Source organism: Oncorhynchus keta, chromosome 3 (genome assembly GCF_023373465.1).
Source record: "Oncorhynchus keta strain PuntledgeMale-10-30-2019 chromosome 3, Oket_V2, whole genome shotgun sequence".
Classification (NCBI taxonomy): domain Eukaryota; kingdom Metazoa; phylum Chordata; class Actinopteri; order Salmoniformes; family Salmonidae; genus Oncorhynchus; species Oncorhynchus keta.
Window position 1 is genome coordinate 6,078,473 of NC_068423.1, and position 24,611 is coordinate 6,103,083.

The 24,611-nt window shown below is 41.2% G+C and overlaps 1 protein-coding gene across 2 annotated transcripts in view; it reads right to left on the minus strand.

Moving 5' to 3' along the window:
* The window catches only part of plxdc1 (plexin domain containing 1), a 90,575-nt gene that overhangs the window by 61,764 nt on the left and 4,200 nt on the right, over positions 1 to 24,611 (minus strand). For both annotated transcript variants that reach the window (XM_035747402.2, XM_035747393.2), the window contains exon 2: positions 3,120 to 3,280. In XM_035747402.2, coding sequence (XP_035603295.1) covers positions 3,120 to 3,280 — 161 coding nt within the window. The remainder of the gene's footprint in view (positions 1 to 3,119; positions 3,281 to 24,611) is intronic.

The window sequence follows — 24,611 nt, forward strand, 5'->3', positions numbered from 1 at the left end:
GGTTTGGACGAGCCTGACTATAATAGAAATTCAACTATTCACAATTTGTCCATTTTGACAGTATAATAAATGTTTGACTCATATGCACTGAGCATACCAAATATTAGGAACACCTTCCTAATATTTAGTGGCAAGTGACATCAATAAGGGACCATAGCTTTCACCTGCACAGTCTGTCATGCAAAGAGCAGGTGTTCTTAATGTTTTGAGAACTCAGTGTATATGCTTTTATCCGAAGCGACTTAGTCATTCATGCATACATGCATACATACACCCATACGTATGGGTGTTCCTGGGTATCAAGTCCATTACCCTGGCATTACAAGTGCCATGCTCTACCAACTGAGCTACAAAGGACCACATAGGCTTTGAATATGAATCTTTGTCAAATCTACTCAAGAAAAGTCTAACTGAAAAATGTCAACAGTAGGATTCTCCTCAGCAATTATTTTCTGTGCTAGCTACATCTGGAAAATGTAAATAGAATGTTCATATTTCCTTTAAAGGCACAATGCAGCAATTTTTAGACCAACATCAAGTCATTACTGGGTAACAATTAAGTACCTTACAGTAATAGATTTCCATTAACTGGGCACAAATAGCTTTTTAGCAAAAAACTTTGTCAAGCAAGGACTGTCTGAGAATGATCTGGGGGGAGGGGGAAAACTAAAAACGGTCTCTTATTGGAGTGGTTTGGAACTGTGTTATTGGTCTATTAACCAATTTACCGTATGGTGATGTCACCATGGAAAGCTGAAATTCCCTCGCATGCAAACCTGCGGATTAGAAGGTCCTGTGTAGATTGTATTTTTAACCAGCAACTGTCAGAAAATAACACTGATTTAACACTGATTTTTTTCAAAATGTTAGTTTTAGCTGTTGTACAATATGATAGAAAAACACAGGAAATTGTTTTTATTTTGACTGTACTGGGCCTTTAATGTTGTGTTGTGTCTGTATACTTTTTGATAAGTGAGGCATGTTTATAAATGCTTTATAAATACTTTAATGGGAGAATAGAAGTGACAGTACATTGACTGCATATAAATCATACATAGACCTTTAATGTTGGTGTTATAGATCAGTGGCAAACTGCACAGGTAATTAACCATGAAATGCTTAGCTATAATGCTGCATGCTTAATGAATGGGAAAATAGATAAGCTTTACTTTGACTGCATATAATTCATAAATAGACCCTTTATGTGTGCGTTATAGACCAGTATGCTCAACCTAATAGGGATGTGGAGGAGGGCTGTTTAATGAGTTGCGAAAGAGCCTTGACCCTCAATCACACGATTTTGATCTGTCAAATTTAAATCCCTGAGGATTCAACACTGTGGGGATCTTCATGCACCATTGACCTCATTGAGAAGAGAAATACCATACTTTAAGTCACGGGCCTATACCGGTAGGTGCGGGAAATGGGGCTAGTACAGGCTATATAGCAGCATCATTTCCAAAATGTGGTTTGGCCTTTAGGCATATTCACTAACACTGGTATGGCACATTTTAGAGAACAGCCATAATGATCACACTACGCTGTCGTTGTAATGACGTGTCTATTAAGATGCCTAAATGTGAGCTTTTGCATAGCATCTTATGAATTGCGCTATAGATATGCTATGGATATATTTCATTAACCTTTAATGTGGTTAGGACCTGTTAAAACACGTTCATGAAATACTTATAGATGCGTAATGAAGGTGTTATGGCTATGTAGTAAAATGAAATCTTTACCCTTGATTCAATCTAGAGCAGGAGGCTATTCTATTGTATTCTTAATATGTATGGCTGTGGAAGATGGTAGTCCTTATGATGGTAAGATGATAGCTATGATGCTAATTAGTAATAGAGGTTGGAGTTAACTATTGTGCATAGTGACACCAGGGGTCCTTTCCATGTACTGTATTTTCATTTACACCAGGTGGGGGAGCTGTATACATACTCTAATGATCTCAGTGCTTTGGCATTGTAAGCCTCTCTATCTATTTAATAACGGATCTCAGAACTCGATCACATTATTAATGTGTGCCTTGCTTCAAGGTGACAGAGAGCAATGGTGCTGGGGTTTAGGTGTGGGCTGGGAAAGTGGAGCAGTTAAATGCAGTGTTCTCAATGACGATCTGGATGCTCCACATACAGCGAGTGACCCACTTTCTCTCCTTCCCCGAGACCCAACACAAGGCACTGTTTCTGGGGGAATCTCCGGGTCTGAGAGGAGGGCAGATCCCCAGACTTTGCCCAGGGCTGAAACACCTAAGCTGCATTGAGATTGGTCAACGAGAGCTGCCGCGGTGAGAAGTTAGTTAGTGGGTCTTGTGTGAAACCAGAGGACACACACGCTAAGTTGACAGGACAAGGCCAGGATCTGTTGTCAATTTGTAGTGCCGAGAAAAGCTAATCACAATTTATTTGGCAGAAATTATACTTATGTGGTAGTAAGAGCAAGATGATACACTGGTCCCCACCACACCAACTAATCCAACAAACACATTTAAACACACATTTTATTAACCCAAAAATGTATTCCAATTCAAAATCCTATTTCCCTAACCTCAAACCCCTAACCCTAAAATTAAACGTAACCTCAACTCCTAAACCCTAATTCAAACTCTAAACCTAACCCCAAAGCCTAAAATAGCTTTTCCTTGTGGGTAAAAAGGCTCGCTCGCAAATTACCATACACCTGTCATTAATATCCCAATAGCAGTCACCCCTGATAAAGGGTCATAGCTTCAGCCAACGTGTTCCCATCAATTGGCTTCATCTGCTGGGGTCACACACTGCTGCCCATTATCAAAGTGCTTAGCCATGCATTGAGATGTGGTTATTAGCGGTGACTAATGAAGATGTTGCCAATTACCTACTACCAGCTGTGTCACAGAGAGGGCCTAGGCTTTAGGGCTAAGAGTGTTATGTGGTGTGCAGGAGACGCAGTCGGTCACATGAGCCTGATCCTGAGCAAACGTGATGTGGGTGCTAGGATGGCAACTAACAAGATGCTGAGCAGAGGGGGAAATAACAATATTGCTATCGATATCATCACAGATGGCTGCCTGTTAGTTAGACCTTACCACTACAAGAGTTATACTAAACATAACTCATTCAATTTCTCACCACCACATGGGTCATGTTGTCGGGCAGGGTATCAATGTCCAGTCCTCCCCCCAGTGCGTTGCGTACCGCTCGGTTCTGACCATGTTTGATGGAGGGCTGCTGGTCTCGGTAGATCCTGCCCATCTCAGACGAGCCCCCATCTATCCGCAGTGACGTATCATCTAAAAACATAAAAGATGACAACAACAGTCAAGATAACATGGCCATTCGATAGAAACAGCAATATCACATCTCATGCAAACTATGAGAACACCACAACAAGAAATACATTACTGATTAAAAACAAACAGAAAAGCTATACTCGGGGGCGTCATGCACCCCAAAAAATCTGAGGGGGAACCAAATACGTGAGAATGTACCCCCCCAGGCAAAAATGTATATTCTTATGCCACTAGTACCCTAACCCGTAATCCATATTGTAAAAAAAAAAGAAAAGATAATATTTATGACCAACGTAACAAGCAGTGATCTACTTACAGTGCATTTGGGAAGTATTCTGACACCTTGACTTTCTCCACATTTTGTTAGGTTGTAGCCTTATTCGAAAATGTATTCACTTGTTCCCCCTTCATCAATCTACACACAATACCCCATAATGACAAGGCAGTAATGGGTTTTTCAAATTTTTTACACAAGTATTCAGACCCTTTACTCAGTACTTTGTTGAAGCACCTTTGGCAGCGATTACAGCCTCGAGTCTTCTTGGGTATGACACTACAAGCTTGGCACACCTGTCTCTCCAGAGATGGTCGATTGTGTTCAAGTACGGGCTCTGGTTGGGCCGCTCAAGTACATTCAGAGACTTGTCCCGAAGTCACTCCTGTATTGTCTTGGCTGTGTGCTTAGGGTCGTTGTCCTGTTGGAAGGTGAACCTTCGCCCCAGTCTGAGGTCCTGAGCGCTCTGGTGCAGGTTTTCATCAAGGATCTCTCTGTACCTTGCTCCGTTCATCTTTGTCTCGATCCTGACTAGTCTCCCAGTCCCTGTTGCAGAAAAACATTCCCACAGCATTATGCTGCCACCACCATAGGGATGGTGCCAGGTTTCCTCCAGACGTGACACTTGGCATTCAGGCCAAAGAGTTCAATCTTGGTTTCATCAGACCAGAGAATCTTGTTTCTCATGGTCTGAGTGTACTTTAGGTGCCTTTTGGCAAATTCCAAGGGGGCTGTCATTTGCCTTTTACTGAGGAGTTGCTTCCGTCTGGCCACTCTACCTAATTGGTGGAGTGCTGCAGAGATGGGAGAACCTTCCTGAAGGACAACCATTTCCACAAAGGAACTCTGGAGCTCTGTCAAAGTGACCATCGGGTTCATGGTGACCTCCCTGAGCAAAGGCCCTTCTCCCCCGACTGCTCAGTTTGTTCGGGCGGCCAGCTCTAGGAAGAGTCTTGGTGGTCCCAAACTTCTTCCATTTAAGAATGATGGAGGCCACTGTGTTCTTGGGGACCTTTAATGCTGCAGAAATGTTTTTGTACCCTTCCCCAGACCCTTCGACCTAATGGCTTGGTTTTTGCTCTGGCCTGCACTGTCAACTGTGGAACCTTATATACCGTAGACAGGTGGTAGAAACATTGAGAATGATCAAAGGAAACAGGATGCCCTGGAGCTCAATTTCGAGTTTCATAGCAAAGGTTCTGAATACTTATGTGAATAAGATATGTTTGTTTTTGATACATTTTCAAAACTTTATAAAAACCTTTTTCGCTTTGTCATTACGGGGTAGTGTGTGTAGATTGCTGAGGAAATTGTTTTATTGAATTCATTTTAGAATAAGGCTGTAACATAACAAAATGTGGGAAAAGGTAAAGGGGTCTGAATTCTTTCCAAAGGCACTGTAAGCCTACCTCTTAACTTCATTGATAGCCTGAAATGGCTTCTTGGTAGCTAGTTATGAGGTTGGGACATTGGGAACCTGTCTGGGTTAGCTAAAGCCAACTTCATAAAACTGCTAGGTGGCTAGTATTTTATTTAGAATTTTTAAACGGAACAAATCTGAGGTGGCATGTGCCCGTGCCCCGCATGGGGGTGACACATCACATCAGTTATACTTGTAAAGCAATGCCTTCTGAACATCACCCGATGTCCTATGACCCATAGGTGAACCTTAAATCTTACTGCCTCATTTGGCACCTAGTGTTTCACCAGTGACTTGGATTGGTCTGTGGGTTGTGGAGGTATTGCCTTTGAGGCTGACTGCTTAACACAGACGTGTGAAAAAGATTGATGGAGTTGTGATGCATTAGGTGGGGAAGATACTCATCAAACCATAAGTCACAACTATGTGCACCTCATAAGGAATACAGTCAATGAACAGAAACATGGATGGAAGTTTTTAACATTCACAATTAAAGATTTCCAGCAGGAAAATCAATAACTCAAAACTATCTCTGGGAGACCACCAGGACACCTTTGCAGAGACAACTCAACACGACACATCTGGACAGGCAGAAACACTTCCGTGTGTGTTTGCTTTATGATGAGCCTTGTAACCGAATTTGATTCAACAGCAAATCAGCGTATGAATCATATACAATTGGCGGGAAGAAGACAGTGGCCATTGACATACGCATTACAGCAAGTTAGTGTGACTTAATATCTTGGGATTTTCTAGGTTGTAGACCCAAATAATCAACTGGGTTAGCACTCTCTGGCTTTAGCATCACGCCACATGTGGAAAAAGTTATCCCCCGCCACATGAAAACATTCAGGCTGAATGAAACTTTCAGGTTGAATAAAAAGTACTTTTGTAAGGACCGTGCAAGTGGTCAATAGTTTCGTAAATGTGCTGTAATTGAGCCAAAGTATAATTAAGGAGAAACAATTAGTCTGTAGAAACAAATAGTGTTCTGACAATGCCAGGACATTTAATCCATAATACAGACATTCAAATCACTTAAAAGGGTAACTGTAGTGCCTCTTTTCGCCCTGTCTGCCCCCTTTTCCATTTGAAAAATGCTTGAAAACTGGGAGCGTTTATGTTTAGTGTGTCATCTCTACCAAAGGTGAGTTCGTTCAACAAACCTACCTACCACCTGGTATCAATTTCAGTTGAACGATTTGATTTTACATTCCAAAATGTTATGGTGAGGCCACAAATAGCACATTTTTGTATGGATTACTGTATGGATATAGCAACAATATTCAAACTGAAAATGGCTTTGCTATCTCTACTACATGCAATAGAAAGTCGCTGCAGTTTAGACTCGAAGCAGACACAATCGCCACACTCTACCTCCTCGATGGCTAATTCACACTCCAGTCAGAGACGGAAGAGGAAGCGAGACATCCCTCATCTCTTCTAGTTACATTACAGTCAATGAACTAAGCAGACCAGACTGCTAATGCATTGGTATCTATCTCTGAGCTGTTTCCTAAAACCATTGTTACGAAAGTTGCACTTTGAAAACTCGCATTATTTACCGACTGCTAAGTGCTTAGATGCTTCTTTGCTCTTCCGCATCAGTTTATACACAGAAGATCTCCACTAAACATAAACGTCTTGATTCTGGCTCTCTGTGACCGCCAATAACTTCAGAACAAAGTTGACCACAAAGACAAATTTGCCAATGTCTGTAATTGTTTCAAACAAGCAAAGGCAAAAAATATATATTTCAAAGGAAAACTGCGATGACTGGATTAAAAGATAACAGTATACAGTATAGGCTACTAAAGCCTATATATTTCAAACATGACTTTGAATACAACTGCTCTAGGAGCTGATCCGTCATCAGTATTGTGGAATACTTCTAATGGTAGGGTAAGATTTGAATGGAGAAAGCTGATATGAGAGCAGCACTGCTTTTCTTTCGATCCTATTGACACATGCTCCAACGACGCACTTGAACATTCTCAATACACAGTGTTTTGGGAAACGCATGTGAAACCTTCAGCAGTTGTGGAAAGATGCATTATTAAAACCCTGGTAAGCTTAAGTTCCATCGCTTACCGGGAAACCGTGCCCAGGAAGTTACCAAAGTTAACATCTTCAGTCCAACAAAGTTGAAGCTGATTTACTGCATTTCTATACAACTACAAAACTTTTAAAATGCTATTTGAAGAACTACAAAAACAAGCAAAAATGACCCCGGCTGCTGTAGGCTCATTCACCTCAGGTCGATCTACAAACACAGCCGATTAGCGATACAATTGTAATGTTATAGCCTTGAAAGGGGGAAATATGAACCATGTATCACACTGATACGTAGCATCAGCGACAGAACAAAAACGTATTGCATTTTCAGAACTGTTATCGCTTGCATTTTTATTGCATTTGAATGTAGGCCTAGGTCCATAGGGAAGACAGGCCATGTGGAGATGTTTATATTGAAACGCATCTTCTGTTCGATAAGATAAGTGTTCTGAGCTTTGAGCAACACCAGGAGAAATATTTAGATGTGGACCCCTAATTGATTTTCTTCGTGTACAAAATATCTCTTTTGATGATTTTATTTTTCTCAAATTAAGAGTAATTACAGGAAAGAAAAAAAGAAGGAAAAAAAAACGGCCTTGAGGGGTATCGTGACATCACAGCATCTCTGAGTCCACCTATCAGTTCTGTTTCAGGGGGAGGGGTTAAAAGTAGGAAATGAAGAATTAAAAACATATCATTGATTGATGTGTTTCACTAATTTAACCTTGAACAACTGTTTTAACGGAGTTGTTTTTTTGAGTCAAGTTACTCAATGGGGAAATAATCAGAGTTAACATTTACATTTAAGTCATTTAGCAGACGCTCTTATCCAGAGCGACTTACAAATTGGTGCATTACCTTATGACATCCAGTGGAACAGCCACTTTACAATAGTGCATCTAAATCTTTTAGGGGGGAGTGAGAAGGATTACTTATCCTATCCTAGGATTTGATGTGCAACGCTTTACGGAGAGCTTTTATAGTGTTTCAAACGTTTTCTGGAGAGTTGTTTGATGGTCTTTTCATATTTCAAGTTCACACAGAAGAATGACAAAACACTTAATACCTGCATCTAACATATTTGGAATTTGTCAAATTCCTGTGTGTGCGTGGGTGTGTGTGTGTGTTTTTTTTGTGTCCGAATATGTGCGTGCGCATGTATGTGTGTGTTATGTCATCTGGTCAACACATCAGAGGGTTACGTTTTCATGTTCACTCTGGCCATTGCTTTGCTTGAGGAATTTATGTCCCATTTAACGGCTCCATCGTGACTTACTGTGTTGTGGACTTTTTACTACAGCAAAACCACATTTACCAAGTAACTCGGTCAGTAGAAATGGTTACAGAAACAGACTGTCATATGGAGAGGGAGGAGATAAACAAAAAGCCCAACACATTAGACAAACAATATAGTGGTAGTTATTTGGGGACTTTGACAAATGCTCTTCAGAAACTACATTCTTAGTTGAGCTGGGTTATTCAACTATGACATGGACGTTATAAGCTTGAGTCAAGCTAGTGATATATTATTACAAAATACACAGAGGGTGAAGAGGGTAAGGGGGATACACGAGAAGCTTGGCTGGATCTCTCTTTCGAGTGACGCTATGCCCTCACCAGGGAGGAAATAGCAGGAGTGATTCCAAACCAGGGAGGCAGAACGAGTGTCCCCCCCCCCTCTCTCGCTCTCTCCTTAAAGGTATACAAAAACTATAATGTTAGGTTGTATATGCCTCCACTTATGGTGTAGGAATGAAACTGATTATTTTGAAAAACCAACTGTCTCTCCCTCTTTCTACAGAACCATATGATGTGAGGTAGTATACCTAAATATAGTCCGTATTTATGGCGTTGGAATGTAAAGTTTAAACAAAATAATTTGTCGAGGGAGGTTGGCTAACACAGCCATTCCTGAGTGCAGAATGTGCATAGCCGACAACTATATTTATTGAGACCATTTTTGCGTCAACGGATGTAACAAAAGACTAGCCTAGTCAAGCAGACTGACTGCTGCGCTCACATTGAAATGTTAATGTGAGCAAAAGCAGGCCTGTTCCACCAGGCTACCAAGACAAAGAAAGATTACACCAGGCAAAATAACTGAAAAGAGGGAAACAGATTTGGGAGGAGTAAGAGAGAGCGAGATATAGGATTGAATTGAAATCAATTTCAATTTATTTGGGTAGAAACATACAGCACGATGTCCATTGCATCCCCAGAGGATAGCACTTAAAAGTGTTCATTTGAATACTTTCACAAGAAAGGAATCAGTGTCAATGGAGTTCATGTGCACAGACCGAGTAGTCAAGCATTTGAACATTATGGCACATCTCGTTTCTGTTTTACTGTCAAGCCTAATGTTGTAGGGTCTGAAGCGATCCATCCCTGTGGAACAGAAGGCTGGCTTGTATAGGTGGAGACGGGATGCTGGGAGGTCCCAGGATGGTTCCGTTTGTCATCGTAGTTCTGGATGATTAGCTTTGTGACAGGATGGCAGGGGTCTAGGACGATAGTACCTGGAGACATCCATCCTGTCACTGTGACGTAGAATCCCTCGCACCCGAATTAGTCCCGAGGTGCTGCAGATCTAAGCCGAGTATGTAGCTAGTGGATGAGAGCGATTCCTGGGCTTGTAGGCATGCCAAGTCTTCACTACAACGGTCTAGCTGGGCTTCTCTGAGTAGATCTAGCTCTGCATCAAGGTAGTCTGCTGCAGAGGGACTTGCGGTTAAGTGGTTGATAATGTGTTGTACTTGAGCAGCAGCATCTAGGAGCTCTTGATAGGATTTGTGTATGCTGAAATCTTGAGCACAAGGGTTGAACGTCACTGTACCACAGAAGAAGGATTTCTTGACCTCTGATTGATCTTCTGATGGCTCAGGAGTAGAGTCTTTGGGCCGTTGCTCTGGAGACTGGGGTAGAAGAGGAGGGCCACGTTGCCATGTGCTTGGTTTAGAGAGCTCTGATCAAATCTTTTCTCTAGTCAGATCATCAGCTGGGTTGTTTGCTGAATTAATGTATCGCTAGTCTTGGATGTTGGTGAGCTCTTCTACAGTACCAGTCAAAAGTTTGGGCACCTCATTCAAGGGATTATATTTTTTACTATTTTCTACAATGTACAATAATAACAGTGAAGACATCAAACTATGAAATAACACATATGGAATCATGTAGTAACCAGAAAGTGTTAAGCAAATTCAAAAATATGTTATATTCTTCAAACTAGCCACCATTTGCCTTGATGACAGCTTTGCACACAAGCTTGTAGTGTCATACACCAAGAAGACTCAAAGCCGTAATCGCTGCCATAGGTGCTTCAACAAAGTACAGAGTAAAGAACAGAATAAAATGTTATTGCCCATCCAGGATGGACATTTTTCTTTGGCATCACCTTCCATGAAAAGGATCACATACATTCACACATCATACACATTTAAACCAGTCAGTCCATCGTGTTGCATACACTAAACAGAGGGCATTGACACATTCACACCCAAGCGACCGCTTTCCCAACTGCACTGGATAGATAAGTATGTATACTGATACAACAGCACAAGGAACAAATTCATGTTTGAACGCATCCTCAACCACCGGCCAGAGGGACGCCACTCGAACGGAGGGTGTAGAGGGGACGCCAATGATAGCCGTTGCCTTCTTTTTTTGGTTGCTTTGTGGAACAGACTGCTGAAATGTTGCCTGTGGTCAACCAATCACTTTGCTGGCTGTGTTTGCTATTCTGGTGAGTTTGATTTTGCTCCTCACCATACAAGACTGTCATATTGAACGTGAGGATGCTCTCCACCAAGCTGCTGTCCACCCTCTCCAGAGCTTCCTGGCGGATCCCAAACCCCTTCAATATCCCGATTTAAAAACAGGCGTTGGCTTTCTTTCTTCTTTTTTTGATCAGCTCCTTTTTGTCTTTTCCACTTGACCGGCACCATTCTTGAAGGTTGTTGGTCTGTTTAAAATAGCTGTCCCCATCTGACGTAGCATCTAAAAAAAAAACATATGTTTTTAAAAACGGAGCCATGTCATCCGTGTACTTGAAAAGGCTCACATTGTTTCCTTGGATATTCATCTCATTAGTGTAGATGGAGAACAACAACACACCCCTTTCCATGCATTTGGCCTGAAGGCGGTGTGAGGGCCACACGTCGAAAGCCATTTGGTGATTTAGCATCTGCCTTCTTAGGCACTGGTACAATGGCCGACAGCTTCCAGGAGTTTGGCACTGTACAGGTGCTCAGCAGGAGTTGAAACAGTCGTGTGAAGACTCCCTTGAGCTGGTTGGCGCAGACCTTCAGTACTTTGCCCCATAGTTCGTCTGGGCCCGGTGCTTTATGTGGCTTAATATGTGACAAGCCTGAAGCCACCTCGTTCTCTGACAGGAGAGGGTTTGGGGATGCGCTCATATTTGTTTACATTAGTCTTTTAAAATCGACGTTATCGAATCTTCCATAAAAGCAGTTATGGTCGTTTACAAAGGATGAACAGTCTGCTACGTATGTTCTTTTCCTTTCTCCTCCCATCCTTGCATTAAGCCCTTCCCATGCTTGTTTTGGATTGGCTGGACAGATCCACTGCTCCACTTTATCCTTGTAGTCCTTTTTTAGCTTTCAACATTTTTGACCGGAATTCATTTCTCTTTATAGCATCAGTATCTCCTTTCAGGGATGCAAACTTCCTTTCATCGAGGCACATTTTCAAGTCATTGGAGACCCAGGGCTTGTTGTTGGGAAATACTGTATGTATGATATGATGCTGTCTGTCAACTAAACTCGTGGGGATCCCTGCACGAGTCAAAGAGTACCTCCCAGTCTGTGACGTCAAAGCAATCCTTGAGCTCCTCCCGACTCTCCTCTGTCCATACCTGAATGGATTTCTCTACAGGTTTTTTTTTCTTCGTTTCACCTGCTGCCTGTATCTCGGTAGGAGATGGATAACGTTATGTCTGATTTCCCGATGGGTGCTCTGCACACTGCCTTGTATGCATCCTCTGCGTTGCCATAACACTGGTCCAGGATACAAGTTGAGCGTGTTCGACAGGTGACATACTGTTGCAGAGTTGGGAGGTGCGAGGAGAGGTAGAGTGTATTAAAATCCCCCAAGCAAATACTGGCTGGTCAGTTGATTGTGAAAGTGCAGCATTGAAACCATATCTGTAAGACTATCAGCAGCTTCTTTATTGTTTGGTCCAGGCATTTAGACCAGAATAACGGTAATCTGTCCAAACTCACATGGTAGTTAGAATGGCCTGAATGATACGACTCGAATGATACAACAGGAATTTCAATCACACTACACGATAATCCACGAAGATACATAGCCCCCAACCTATTGATTTGTGATGTCTTGATCTGCTCTAATAAGTGTATCCATCAATGTTGATATTGTCCTGCTTGAGCCACGTTTCTGTAAAGCAGATTAAATGAATCTTCAAATCTAGCCCTTTGCTGCCAACTCATCCAGTTTATTATTTAGTGACTGCACATTCAACAGGGTGATCACCGGGAGTTGTTCTTTTTATTGACAGATAGCCAGGGGCACACTCCAACACAATTTACAAACAAAGCATTTGAGTTTAGTGAGTCCGCCGGATGAGAGACAGTAGGGATGACCAGGGATGTTCTCTTGATAAGTGTATGAATTGGACCATTTTCCTGTCGAAATGTAACGAGTTCTTTTGGGTGTCAGGGAAAATGTATGGAGTAAAAGGGACATTTTCTTTCGGAATGTAGTATAGTAAAAGTAGGCAAAAATATAAATAGTAAAGTACAGATACCCCCAATAAACGACTTAAGTAAAAAATACTTTAAAGTACTACTTAAAGTACTACTTAAGTACTTTATGCCACTGTATCCCATATAATCGCATTGAGTAACACATTCATAAATGGCAAACCAGGAAGTCAAGAAATGTATCATAAGGAACCAGGTTTTGAAGTGTCTGTCCTATATACAGAATGAGAGATACTTTTGGTCATGTAGTGTATGTGTACACCTGCTCGTCGAACATCTCGTTCCAAAATCATGGGGATTAATATGGAGTTGGTCCACCCTTTGATGCTGTAGCAGCCTCCACTCTTCTGGGAAGGCGTTCCACTAGATGTTGGAACATTGCTGTGGGGACTTAATTCCATTCAACCACAAGATCATTAGTCAGGTCATGCACTGATGTTGGGCCATTACGGCTGGCTCGCAGTCGGCATTCCAATTCATCCCAAATGTGTTCGGTCAGGGCTCTGTGCTGGCCAGTCAAGTTCTTCCACACCAATCACGAAACCATTTCTGTATGGACCTTGCTTTGTGCACGGGGGCATTGTCATGTTGAAAGGGCCTTCCCCAAACTGTTGCCACAAAATTGGAAGCACAGAATCTTCTAGAATGTCATTGTATGCTGTAGCGTTAAACTGTATCTATCTTCGCTGGAATTAATGGGCCAAGCGCGAACCATGAGAAACATACTGTATATAACGGTCATGAATTTGTATTGTCCTTTTGTATGGTTATTTTCTTAAACACCATTTTAAAATGTCTACATGATACTGCAACACATTTTCCCCAAGGGAGCAATAAAGAGAGTAAAGTAAAGTAACATGTCTGTTTATTAGGGGTGTGCCAAGTTATAGGATATGGATAAATTAAAATAAAAAAATTACAACAACAAAAATAAAATATATATATTTATTTTTTACAAGGTGCCTTATTGCTATTATAAACTGGCTACCAACATAAATAGAACAGTAAACAATACTTTTTGCATCATTCCTGTGGTATATTGTCTGATATACCACAGTTTTCAGCCAATCAGCATTCAGGACTCAAACTACCCGACGCTATTTTGATGTCCACGAGGGAACATTACAAATAGGTTCCTATTTGGTTCTGATAGAACGTCATCCTTAGTGACATTTCATAATGGTCCCAAAGGAACATTGTTCGTGGGACCTTTGTGTAGTTCCCTCTGAGTTACCAGGATGTCGCTGAGGACCATGTCAATACTTTTTTAGGACGTTCTCAGGACTCATTTTACTCGTCATTAGGACATTGCGTGATTGTCCCAAGGGAACATTCTATGGGGGACCTTAGTCTAGTTCCTGTAAGTTACCAGGATGTCACTGAGGACCATGTTGGGACGTATTTAACACGCTCAGGACATTCATTTTAACAGTCTTCAGGACATTGTGTGGTGGTCCTGTTCAGCTAAAATAATGTTTAAAAAAAAACATTTTGAAGCAGTGGCAAGATGATTACATTTGACATGATCACTAAGTACTGCTTTTTCAATATGACCCCACCTGGGATTTTGGGTACTCTGATCTTTCTGCTGCGCCACAAAGAAAGTCTCTAGCATTCTCAGAAGTCCCCTACACATTCGTTACTTATAATACACCTCTTAGAAAAGGATAGCCACCTGCTCTGCTATTTCAGTTCATCTGACTCTTCTCTAATCACATATTTAATGTACTTATTCAAGCAATGAGGGCTTTCTGTATAGTTGTCTAATGTTGGTGGGGCATATCATTCTGTTTAGATGTTACTCCTGAAATCACTATGTTAAATTAAATCGATTCTCGTGTAGTTTTAACAGCGTTGTGATTTACTTAAGTGCAAAGTAAATGGAATAAAGGTGAAATCAGTCATTGACTCAGACATGGTGGTGTATCAGGATGATTGGACTGCTGTGAACCAAGTATAATAATGTTTATGACCAACAGAACAAGCATTGATCTACCTACAGTACATTTGGGAAGTATTCAGACCCCTTTTTCCACATTTGGTTAGGTTGTAGCCTTATTCTAAAATTGATTCAATCCCCCCCCCCACACACACACCAATCTACACACAATACCCCATAATGACAAAGCAAATGTGTTTTTCAATTTCTACATAAGTATTCAGACCCTTTACTCAGTACTTTGTTGAAGCACCTTTGGCAGCGATTACAGCCTCGAGTCTTCTTTGGTATGATGCTAAGCTTGGCACACCTGTATTTGGGGAGTTTCTCCCATTCTTCTCTGCAGATCCTCTCAAGCTCTGTCAGGTTGGATGGGGAGCGTTGCTGCACACCTATTTTCCGGTCTCTCCAGAGATGTTTGATCTGCTTCAAGTCCGGGCTCTGGCCCTGCCACTCAAGGACATTCAGAGACTTGTCCCGAAGCCAATCCTGCGTTGTCTTTGCAGTGTGCTTAGTGTCCTTGTCCTGTTGAAAGGTGAACCTTTGCCCCAGTCTGAGGTCCTGAGCGCTCTGGAGCAGGTTTTTAAACAAGGATATTTCTGTACTTTACTCCTTTCATCTTTCCCTCGATCCTGACTCGTCTCCCAGGCACTGCCGCTGAAAAACATCCCCACAGCATGATGCTACCACCCCCATGCTTCACCGTAGGGATGGTGCCAGGTTTCCTCCAGACGTGACGCTTGGCATTCAGGCCAAAGAGTTCAATCTTGGTTTCATCAGACTAGAGAATCTGAAACCATCTTTCTCATGGTCTGAGTGTACTTTAGGTGTCTTTTGGCAAACTCCAAGGGGGCTGTCATTTGCCTTTTACTGAGGAGTGGCTTCAGTCTGGCCACTCTACCATTAAGGCCTGATTGGTGGAGTGCTGCAGAGATAGTTGTCCTTCTGAAAGGTTCTCACATCTCCAGAGAGGAACTCTGGGACCATCGGGTTCTTGTTCACCTCCCTGACCAAGGCACTTCTCCCCCGATTGCACAGTTTGGCCGGTTGGCCAGCTCTAGGAATAGTCTTGGTGCTTCCAAACTTCTTCCATTTGAGAATGATGGAGGTCACTGAGTTCTTTGGGACCTTTAATGCTGCAGACATTTTTTTGTACCCTTCCCCAGATCTGTGCCTCAACACAATCCTGTCTTAGAGCTCTACGGACAATTTCTTTGACCTCATGGCTTGGTTTTTTCACTGTCAACTGTGGGACCTTATATAGACAAGTGTGTGCCTTTCCAAATCATGTCCACTCAAGTTTTGTTTCGTTTTTTTATACATTAGCAAAAATGTCTAAAAACCTGTTTTCGCTTTGTAATTATGGGGTATTTCTTTCTTTTTGGATTTTGTGCTTATTGCTAGGTGTTTTTACTGGACTGTTTGAGCTAGAAACACAAGCATTTCTCTGCACCTGCAATAACATCTGCAAACCTGTGTACGTGACCAATACACTTTGATTTAAAGTATAGGGCGAGTGAATACCTTCAACTAAATCTGTGTCTGGCATAAATGCAGGTCAACAGTAGCCAGCCATGCATTATTTATTATCCTATTTGGTGGATAATTGAATAGGACTAAGTAAGTAAAACATGTGCATTTTCAGCTGTCGGGAAATGTTGTTTCTTAGCTTGGAACAACTTGTAAAGAAACATACAGATGTGCTCTGAGATGTGCTTGGATTGATAGTGCAGTCATACGCACTTGGGTTATAGGCTTACTGGCATTTAGCGCACTTATGTTTTTTAGATGACGAGTAAATCTGATTATCACACCGAGTTTCAGGTGTGATAAAACAGATAGGATTACAAATGTAAGTATGACGAGATCGGCGCACCCCTATTGTTTTTCTCCTCTTTGTGTTCCCCGGGTAGAAACCACAACTACTAATCCACATCCTCATCCAATCCCCATGTTATTTGTGTAAAGTATCTGTGTGTGCCTTTCCAAATCATGCCCAATCAATTGAATTTACCACAGCTGGTTCCCAATCAAGTTGTAGAAACAGCTCAAGGGCAATCAGTGGAAACAGGATGCACCTGCGCTCAATTGAGTCTAATAGCGAAGGGTCTGAATACTTACGTAAATAAGGTATGTTTTTACTTGATACATTTAAAATGTAAAAAATAAATGTTTACGGGTTTGTCATTATGGTGTATTGTGTTTATGGTGTATTCAAGTTTAGAATAATGCTGTAAGGTAACAAAATATAGCAGTCAAGTTGTCTGAATGCTTTCCAAATGCACTGTAACTTGCAAACTCTTTCCTCCTGGCAAATATACCGACCGGCTGGCGCCCGCATTGCTTCTGTGGTTTTCTTTACTAATGACAACATTGGACATGTGTGCGTTCCTTTCCAAGTAAGTGCCTTATTACATTGTCATTATAGTTTCTGTATATCGTGTTGTCGTTTCTACTGTAGCACACTATGCACAGTAGGGAGCATAATGTATATTCTGTTTTAATCACATTTTCAAATAATGGTTGACAAATCATGCATTTTTATTATTGTATAGATTGTAATGGTTGTACTCAGCTAATGCTAAGCTAAATGCCAGCTATGCATCGTGCCATGTTTGACATCATACAATGCTTTCTGGATGTCATAACAAAATGGATTGTTCACTCAATTTAGATTGTAACTATCGTTACTCAGGGTTGCCAGCTCAGACCCCCCTGAGACGCAGAAAATGGTTAAAACATTCCAAACCCACGAAGCACTGTTTAAAACTAAATGGAGAACAGTTTCAGAACCATGCAGCACTGTTTGCACGGTTGAGGTTACAGGAACCATACACCCCTTCAAGGTCCAGTGCACAGCACTACTCCAACCCAGCTATAACCCCTAAACCCAAGCAAACACCACCCGTACCACCAACAGTGAGCTGCCATTCCTGAGTTGTGGCTTCCCCTTAGCGAATCACCACGGTCTCACCTGCAAAGTTTAGGCAGTTTTTGCAGAGGAAATACAAAACGGGGATAAACAGAGCATCAAGCGTGACAAAACCATAGGTGAAGATTATAAAACTGAAATGTCTAAAAGATAACAAAAAGGACATAACTACTGACAATAGGGACAATGTGTACTAAGGTAATGACAGTAGCATACAAACTGCAGCCATTGCAAGCATCTCTAACATCAGCATGTTACATTCTCCATTGACTAAGGCACTCACTTATTATTTTCCAGCCAAAAAATAAATAAAAGGAGAACATGCCACCCATGGCATCCCCATGAAAGCATTGTTAGTGTTCAGAAGGGGAGATGGTGGTTATATGAGGTGGTGAGGAGTGAGAAAAGGCTTAGGAGTGGTGATTTGGGAGTGAGAACAGGTGTGGGAACAGGTGTAGTGCAACAGGGCGTGGCCTGCACCAATTTGGAGCAATTAGTGCAATCAGGTCATCGGAAGAGGAATGGTCTTTAATACAGTTCCGCCTCTGGGCAGCCGAAGAAGTTTGTACAAAGATGTTGATCATGTTGTTTAATACAGTAACTACAGACAAAAAAAGTTTGTACAAAATGTTGATCATATCATTTACAGTTACAACAGACAAAGCAGTTTTAAAGACATGGGGTGATGGAGAACAGGAAGGGAGGGTAAAACAGCAGCGGAGCGATGTAAATGGCTTTTTGTATTAAAGTAGCATATGCGGAGACGTTAAGGTTGTTTCGCTTTCCGAAAGAGGTGTGTTGAGCCTGGTCATGCAGCCACTCCCTTAATTAAAACACTTGTTTCCAATGTGGACCTCGATGTTGTCGAAAAGAAAGGATGTGGTCGAAAAGAGACAGCTAGAGTGAAAGAGAGAGAACATCAGAAAGAGAGAGAGAGAAACGTACACAGGGGGGAGGTGGTTCTAATAAGGGGTTTTGTTTGATTTCACTGCAACAGCGGAAGAGGATCTATTTCTGACGCTTCACAATCAAAGCTGTTTAATTGGGTCGATTTGGCTGCATTTATCTCTGCTGAGAAGATGAGGGCTGCATCCCAAATGGCACCCTATTCCCTATATAGGGCACCACTTTTGACCAGACTAAAGTAGTGCACTATATAGGGAATAGGGTGCCATTTTGACCAGTAAAAGTAGTGCATTATATAGGGAATAGGGTGCCATTTTGACCAGTCAAAAGTAGTGCACTATATAGGAAAAAAGGGTGCCATATGGGACTTAGCTGAGGGGTGTCTGAGTACGGAGGGAGGACAAAGAGGAGGAGTGAGAGAGGGTGAGAGAGAGAGAGAGAGAGAGGAAGATGGACAGTTGTCATAACACTGTTCTGCAAAACACACACACACACTGGGTCTTGCTCCATCAGTGTGTCTCCCTCAACGATCCAACAAATCTCAGCACATCTTAAAGGCAATCAATGGGAGGACAATCCTATATACTGCACAGTACATACATGTCTTACAATAGGTGCACCCCTCTACACCAGACCTATGTTAAATTAGTATCCATTTTCTTTCAAATACTTTCAGCATTCGATTGAACCTGCCTGCGTGTCAGATGGGCAGGGTTTGCAGTTTGCACTTCTGGGACTATTCCATTGGTTCCATTGTACCAGGCAAGCTCAATCAACTGCATCATCTGAAACAAAACAAATACTCGTTGAACCCAGGTTTTCTATAGATCCTTTGGAACAGGACGGCACCATTGCTTTATGTGAGATAACACTACGACAAAGGGAGATGTGTCCGCCCTAGAACATCCCTCTGGAGTGCCTGCATTGCGGCACCAACCTTGCAAATCTGGTGGGTGTTTGAAACACATATAAGGAAAGAAGCCAATGTAGGGCAAGCATCATCAGCCACATATGTACAGTACAGATACATAGGCCTATATAATACACTGGTAAGAACAAATCCCTAAATCATCCACACTGGGTAACATGCTCAGAAACGCATGCATGCACATACACACACACACATACACACACACACACAGAGCGATCCGTAGGCCTAGCGTCAATAAACCCACATCAAGTGAAGCTACTATTCACTAACTTATCGAGACAAAATAATTATCTCACTCAATCATGTAGGTTAATTAAGCGTCACAATCACTCATTATTAGCAGTTTTTGTATGGGACAATACACTGTCATCCATCTCCTGAGTCCTATTCACTATCGTTATTTTCTTTCCCCCATTCTCTGTCAGCATATCATCCATCCACAGTTATCTCACAAGCCTCAGCATTATCATGAGACAATACGTCCATACTCCATGCTGAATGCACTGAAATTCAAGCTGTCTAAGTTCAGTTTCATCCAACAAAATGAGTGACAATGAAGGTAATCCATAGTGCCCCTTTTCTTATAGCTGCATATAACTTATGTACTTTCTTTTGCAGGGAGACATCAGTCAATGGACTTCGTACTTTAAGCTTTTTCCAATACATTAATGAACAATAAATTACTTTTGCTGACTTAAAGTTGGCGCTCATACTGTTGGGTAAAGATTCCAAACGTAGGAGATTACGCATTTCTTAATTGAGAACGCCTTTGCTACGCACTTCTCAGTAGTTGGTATTCAGACTTACCTTGTGAAAGTGTGAAACGGGCTTTCCCTTGCGCACACTGAATAAATGTAATTCATCCCTCCCACTTGCTGGCCAACATATTTTCTCATGGGGTTTTCATTCAACAGGGTTTTCTGTAAATGTATCTTTAAGCCATCCCTTTAAATATGGTGAACCTTTAAGTTAGAAATTTGTCAACAGATTCAATAGAATATATTGACAGAATGGGTTCAGAATATTAGGGATCAATGAAAGAACGGCACCTCAATATATGCGTATTCGTCTCTGTTTCAGCAACAATTGGTAGATTTAATAATACTCTGGTCTTTTAGATTATTTAGGGTAAGGAAAGTATTCGTGAATCATAAAAAATGGTTTGGAGAGCCTTTACGAACAAAATGTTAAGAAATCCTGGTTTGATTATTTATGAAAATTGCCACATTTACAGTTGAAGTCTAAATACATTTAAACTCACTTTTTCACAATTCCTGACATTTAATCCTAGTAAAAATGTCCTCTCTTAGGTCAGTTAGGATCACCACTTTATTTTAAGAATGTGAAATGTCAGCATAATAGTAGAGAGAATTATATATTTCAGCTTTTATTTCTTTCATCACATTCCCAGTGGGTTCGAAGTTTACATACACTCAATTAGTATTTGGTAGCATTGCCTTTACATTGTTTAACTTGGGTCAAACATTTAAGGTACCCTTCCACAAGCTTCCCACAATAAGTTGGGTGAATTTTGGCCCATTCCTCCTGACAGAGCTGGTGTAAGTGAGTCAGGTTTTGTAGGCCTCCTTGCTCACACACACTTTTTCAGTTCTGCCCACAAATTTACTATGGGGTTGAGGTCCGGGCATTGTGTTGGCCACTCCAATACCTTGACTTTGTTGTCCTTAAGAAATTTTGCCACAACTTTGGAAGTATGCTTGGGGTCATTGTCCATTTGGAAGGCCCATTTGCGACCAATCTTTAACTTCCTGACTGATGTCTTGAGATGTTGCTTCAATATATCTACGTAATTGTCCTACCCCATGATGCCATCTATTTTGTGAAGTGCACCAGTCCCTCCTGTAGCAAAGCATCCCCACAACATGATGCTGCTACCCCCATGCTTCACGGTTGGGATGGTGTTCTTCGGCTTGCAAGCCTCCCCCTTTTTCCTCCAAACATAATGATGGTCATTATGGCCAAACAGTTCTATTTTTGTTTCATCAAACCAGAGGACATTTCTCCAAAAAGTACGATCTTTGTCCCCATGTGCAGTTGCAAACCGTAGTCTGGCTTTTATATGGCAGTTTTGGAGCAGTAGCTTCTTCCTTGCTGAGCGGCTTTTCAGGTTATGTCGATATAGGACTCGTTTTACTGTGGATATAGATACTTTGTACCTGTTTCCACCAGCATCTTCACAAGGTCCTTTGCTGTTGTTCTGGGATTGATTTGAACTTTTCGCACCAAAGTACGTTCATCTCTAGGAGACAGAACGTGTCTTCTTCCTGACCGGTATGACGGCCGCGTGTGGATGAACCAGACTTGTGGAGGTCTACAATTTTTTTAATCTGAGGTCTTGGCTGATTTCTTTTGATTTTCCCATGATGTCAAGCAAAGAGGCACTGAGTTTGAAGGTAGGTCTTGAAATACATCCACAGGTACACCTCCAGTTCACTCAAATGATGTAAATTAGCATATCAGAAACTTCTAAAGCCATGACATAATTTTCTGGAATTTTCCAAGCTGTTTAAAGCCACAGTCAACTTAGTGTATGTAAACTTCTGACCCACTGGAATTGTGATACAGTGAAATAATCTGTCTGTTAACAATTGTTGGAAAAATGACTTGTGTCATGCACAAAGTAGATTTCTTAACCGACTTGCCAACACTATAGTTTGTTAACAAGACATTTGTGGAGTGGTTAAACAACCTAAGGGTACGTAAACCTCCGAAATCAACTGCAGTTCTTTAACCCATGGTACTGTTGAAAGATTAGTGTACATAGACTTATAATCGGAAGAATAGTGTACAATAGTGTAGGCTATCTCCTTATCTTGTCTATAACTTGCACTACCCACGGAACTTTGTGATGCCAAATATTGCACCATGCTTTGCGTTCAAACTGTTACGGACTGGTCTTTGAAAAAATATTATGAACTGCTACTTATGATCCTCAGCAACAACCACATGGCCGTGACAGCATTTACAGAGGAAACAAATGAAGGTAAACTAAACAATGGAATTAAATGGAATAATAATGCAGGCTATACCAACTGAAAGGAACTAACAGTTAACTGGCAGTTGAATATGTGTTGTTATTAGACCTACTGACAGTCAATACTGATAGTGGCTAATATTTAACATGAGAGAAATAGGAAAGTCGGACTAGTCTATAATTAAGACATTTGACAGCGCCGATCTCTCCAAGTTAAAAAGGCTGTACAATTAAAATTCTGCATAATGGCACAGCATTTAATTAACTTTACTGTGGGAAAGTTGATATGTTGATATGTTTCAGTTTGCTGCCATATAACTGGTTTCACATTTGTCTCCAGCGATGAATTGATTACTCATTTACCTAGCTAAGCATAGAGAATAGTGTTATTTCTATCAGAAAAAAAAAGAAGTAGATGCTTTTTCCACTTGGAACCGGTAGGTTTGCTGGACGTTAATTCCTGGTTTCCTCACGTGTACAGGTGGTGGAATTATTAGGGAATTAAGTCATGCGAACAACAACTTACAGACGCACACAAATAATGACTACGTCTCCTCTGCCCAGACACACATGCTCAAACCCCTGAGGACAGACAAAGAAAGGGAGAACGGCCAGAGTTTAAGTCAGTAAAATCGTTTTTAATAAAAGGAGATGGCGATCTTTGAGGTGGAGCAAAATGTTTATGGGGGACTGCTAATCATTATAATGACTGTGGTCTTGTGACTGAAATAAATATGGCTTCTGTTCATGCAAGTATACTCTTATGGGGGAAAAACCCACATCATTTCACGTGAAATTCCACGTGAAGTGTTCCAAAAACACGTTTTCACATTCAAGTGAAAGGTCATAGGGGTGTGGGATAAAAAGGTGTTTATGCTGCACATATCATAACATAGAGAAGAGCTTTTCTCTGAAAATGGAAATATTATTAATATGATTTTTAAATCGTGTTTTAATTATATATAAATATGTTTCATTACTCCCATCTCTCACTGCAGCTACGAATGTACCTACAATATGTGCCCCTGGCCCTGACTTCCCATGTTAAAATTTGTGTTTTCACATGTGCTCATACAGTGTCGGATTTAGGCATCGGTGACATGGGCAGCATGGACTGTGGGTCAATTAACCTTGTCGGAGTGGGTGTCCTGATTCTTGTTTATGAGCTAGGCAGGCTACTGCCTGGGAAGGCCTCCCACTCAGAAGAATGAGATGGGGAGGGGGGTGGGGGTAGGTTGACCTCAGGTCCCCACTGGAAGCCCGAGGTAGTGGGAGCGGGGGAATCTATCAAATAGCGCACCTCTAACTTTGTACAGTACTAATGCAATTAGTAGTGCAATTTAGTTTGGTGGTCCTTCTGTAGCACAGTTGGTAGAGCATGGCGCTTGTAACGCCAGGGTAGTGGGTTCGATTCCCGGGACCACCCATACGTAGAATGTATGCACACATGACTGTAAGTCGCTTTGGATAAAAGCGTCTGCTAAATGGCATATAAAAAATAAAAAAAATAAAAAAATAAAAAGTTTGTGTGTTTCTTGTTTGAAGTGCAACAGTGTAGTAATCAGGTTCTCTCCTTTATAAGTGTGTTATTCTATTTGTGTATTTTTTGACATAGGATTTGTGCAATTTAGTTGTATTTGTGTTTTTTGTTAGGGTAATAGCGTAATAATTAAATTCTCTTTTTTATTTGTATTTATATACTACAATTTGTTTCTATTTGTTTTTGTTACTTCATTTTGATATTTATGAGTCTTATTTTTGTATATATATTTATATACATTTAAATTATTATGATTATTTATTTGTGTTGTTCCAAATGTCTGAATTAAAATGACAGTCATTGCAGATTGGTGCTTTTTTTTGCGGAGCCACACAAGCTGGGAGCCATACAAGCTAGAACCGCCACTGTGCTTATATGTTAAGTGTAGTTTCATGTTATCACGTTACAATTGTCACATTTATTTCACAAGATGTTTTCACATTGTTACGTTCTGACCATAGTTCTTTTGTGTTTTCCTTGTTTTAGTGTTGGTCAGGACGTGAGCTGGGTGGGCATTCTATGTTGTGGGTCTAGTTTGTATATTTCTATGTTTCGCCTGATATGGTTCTCAATCAGAGGCAGGTGTTAGTCATTGTCTCTG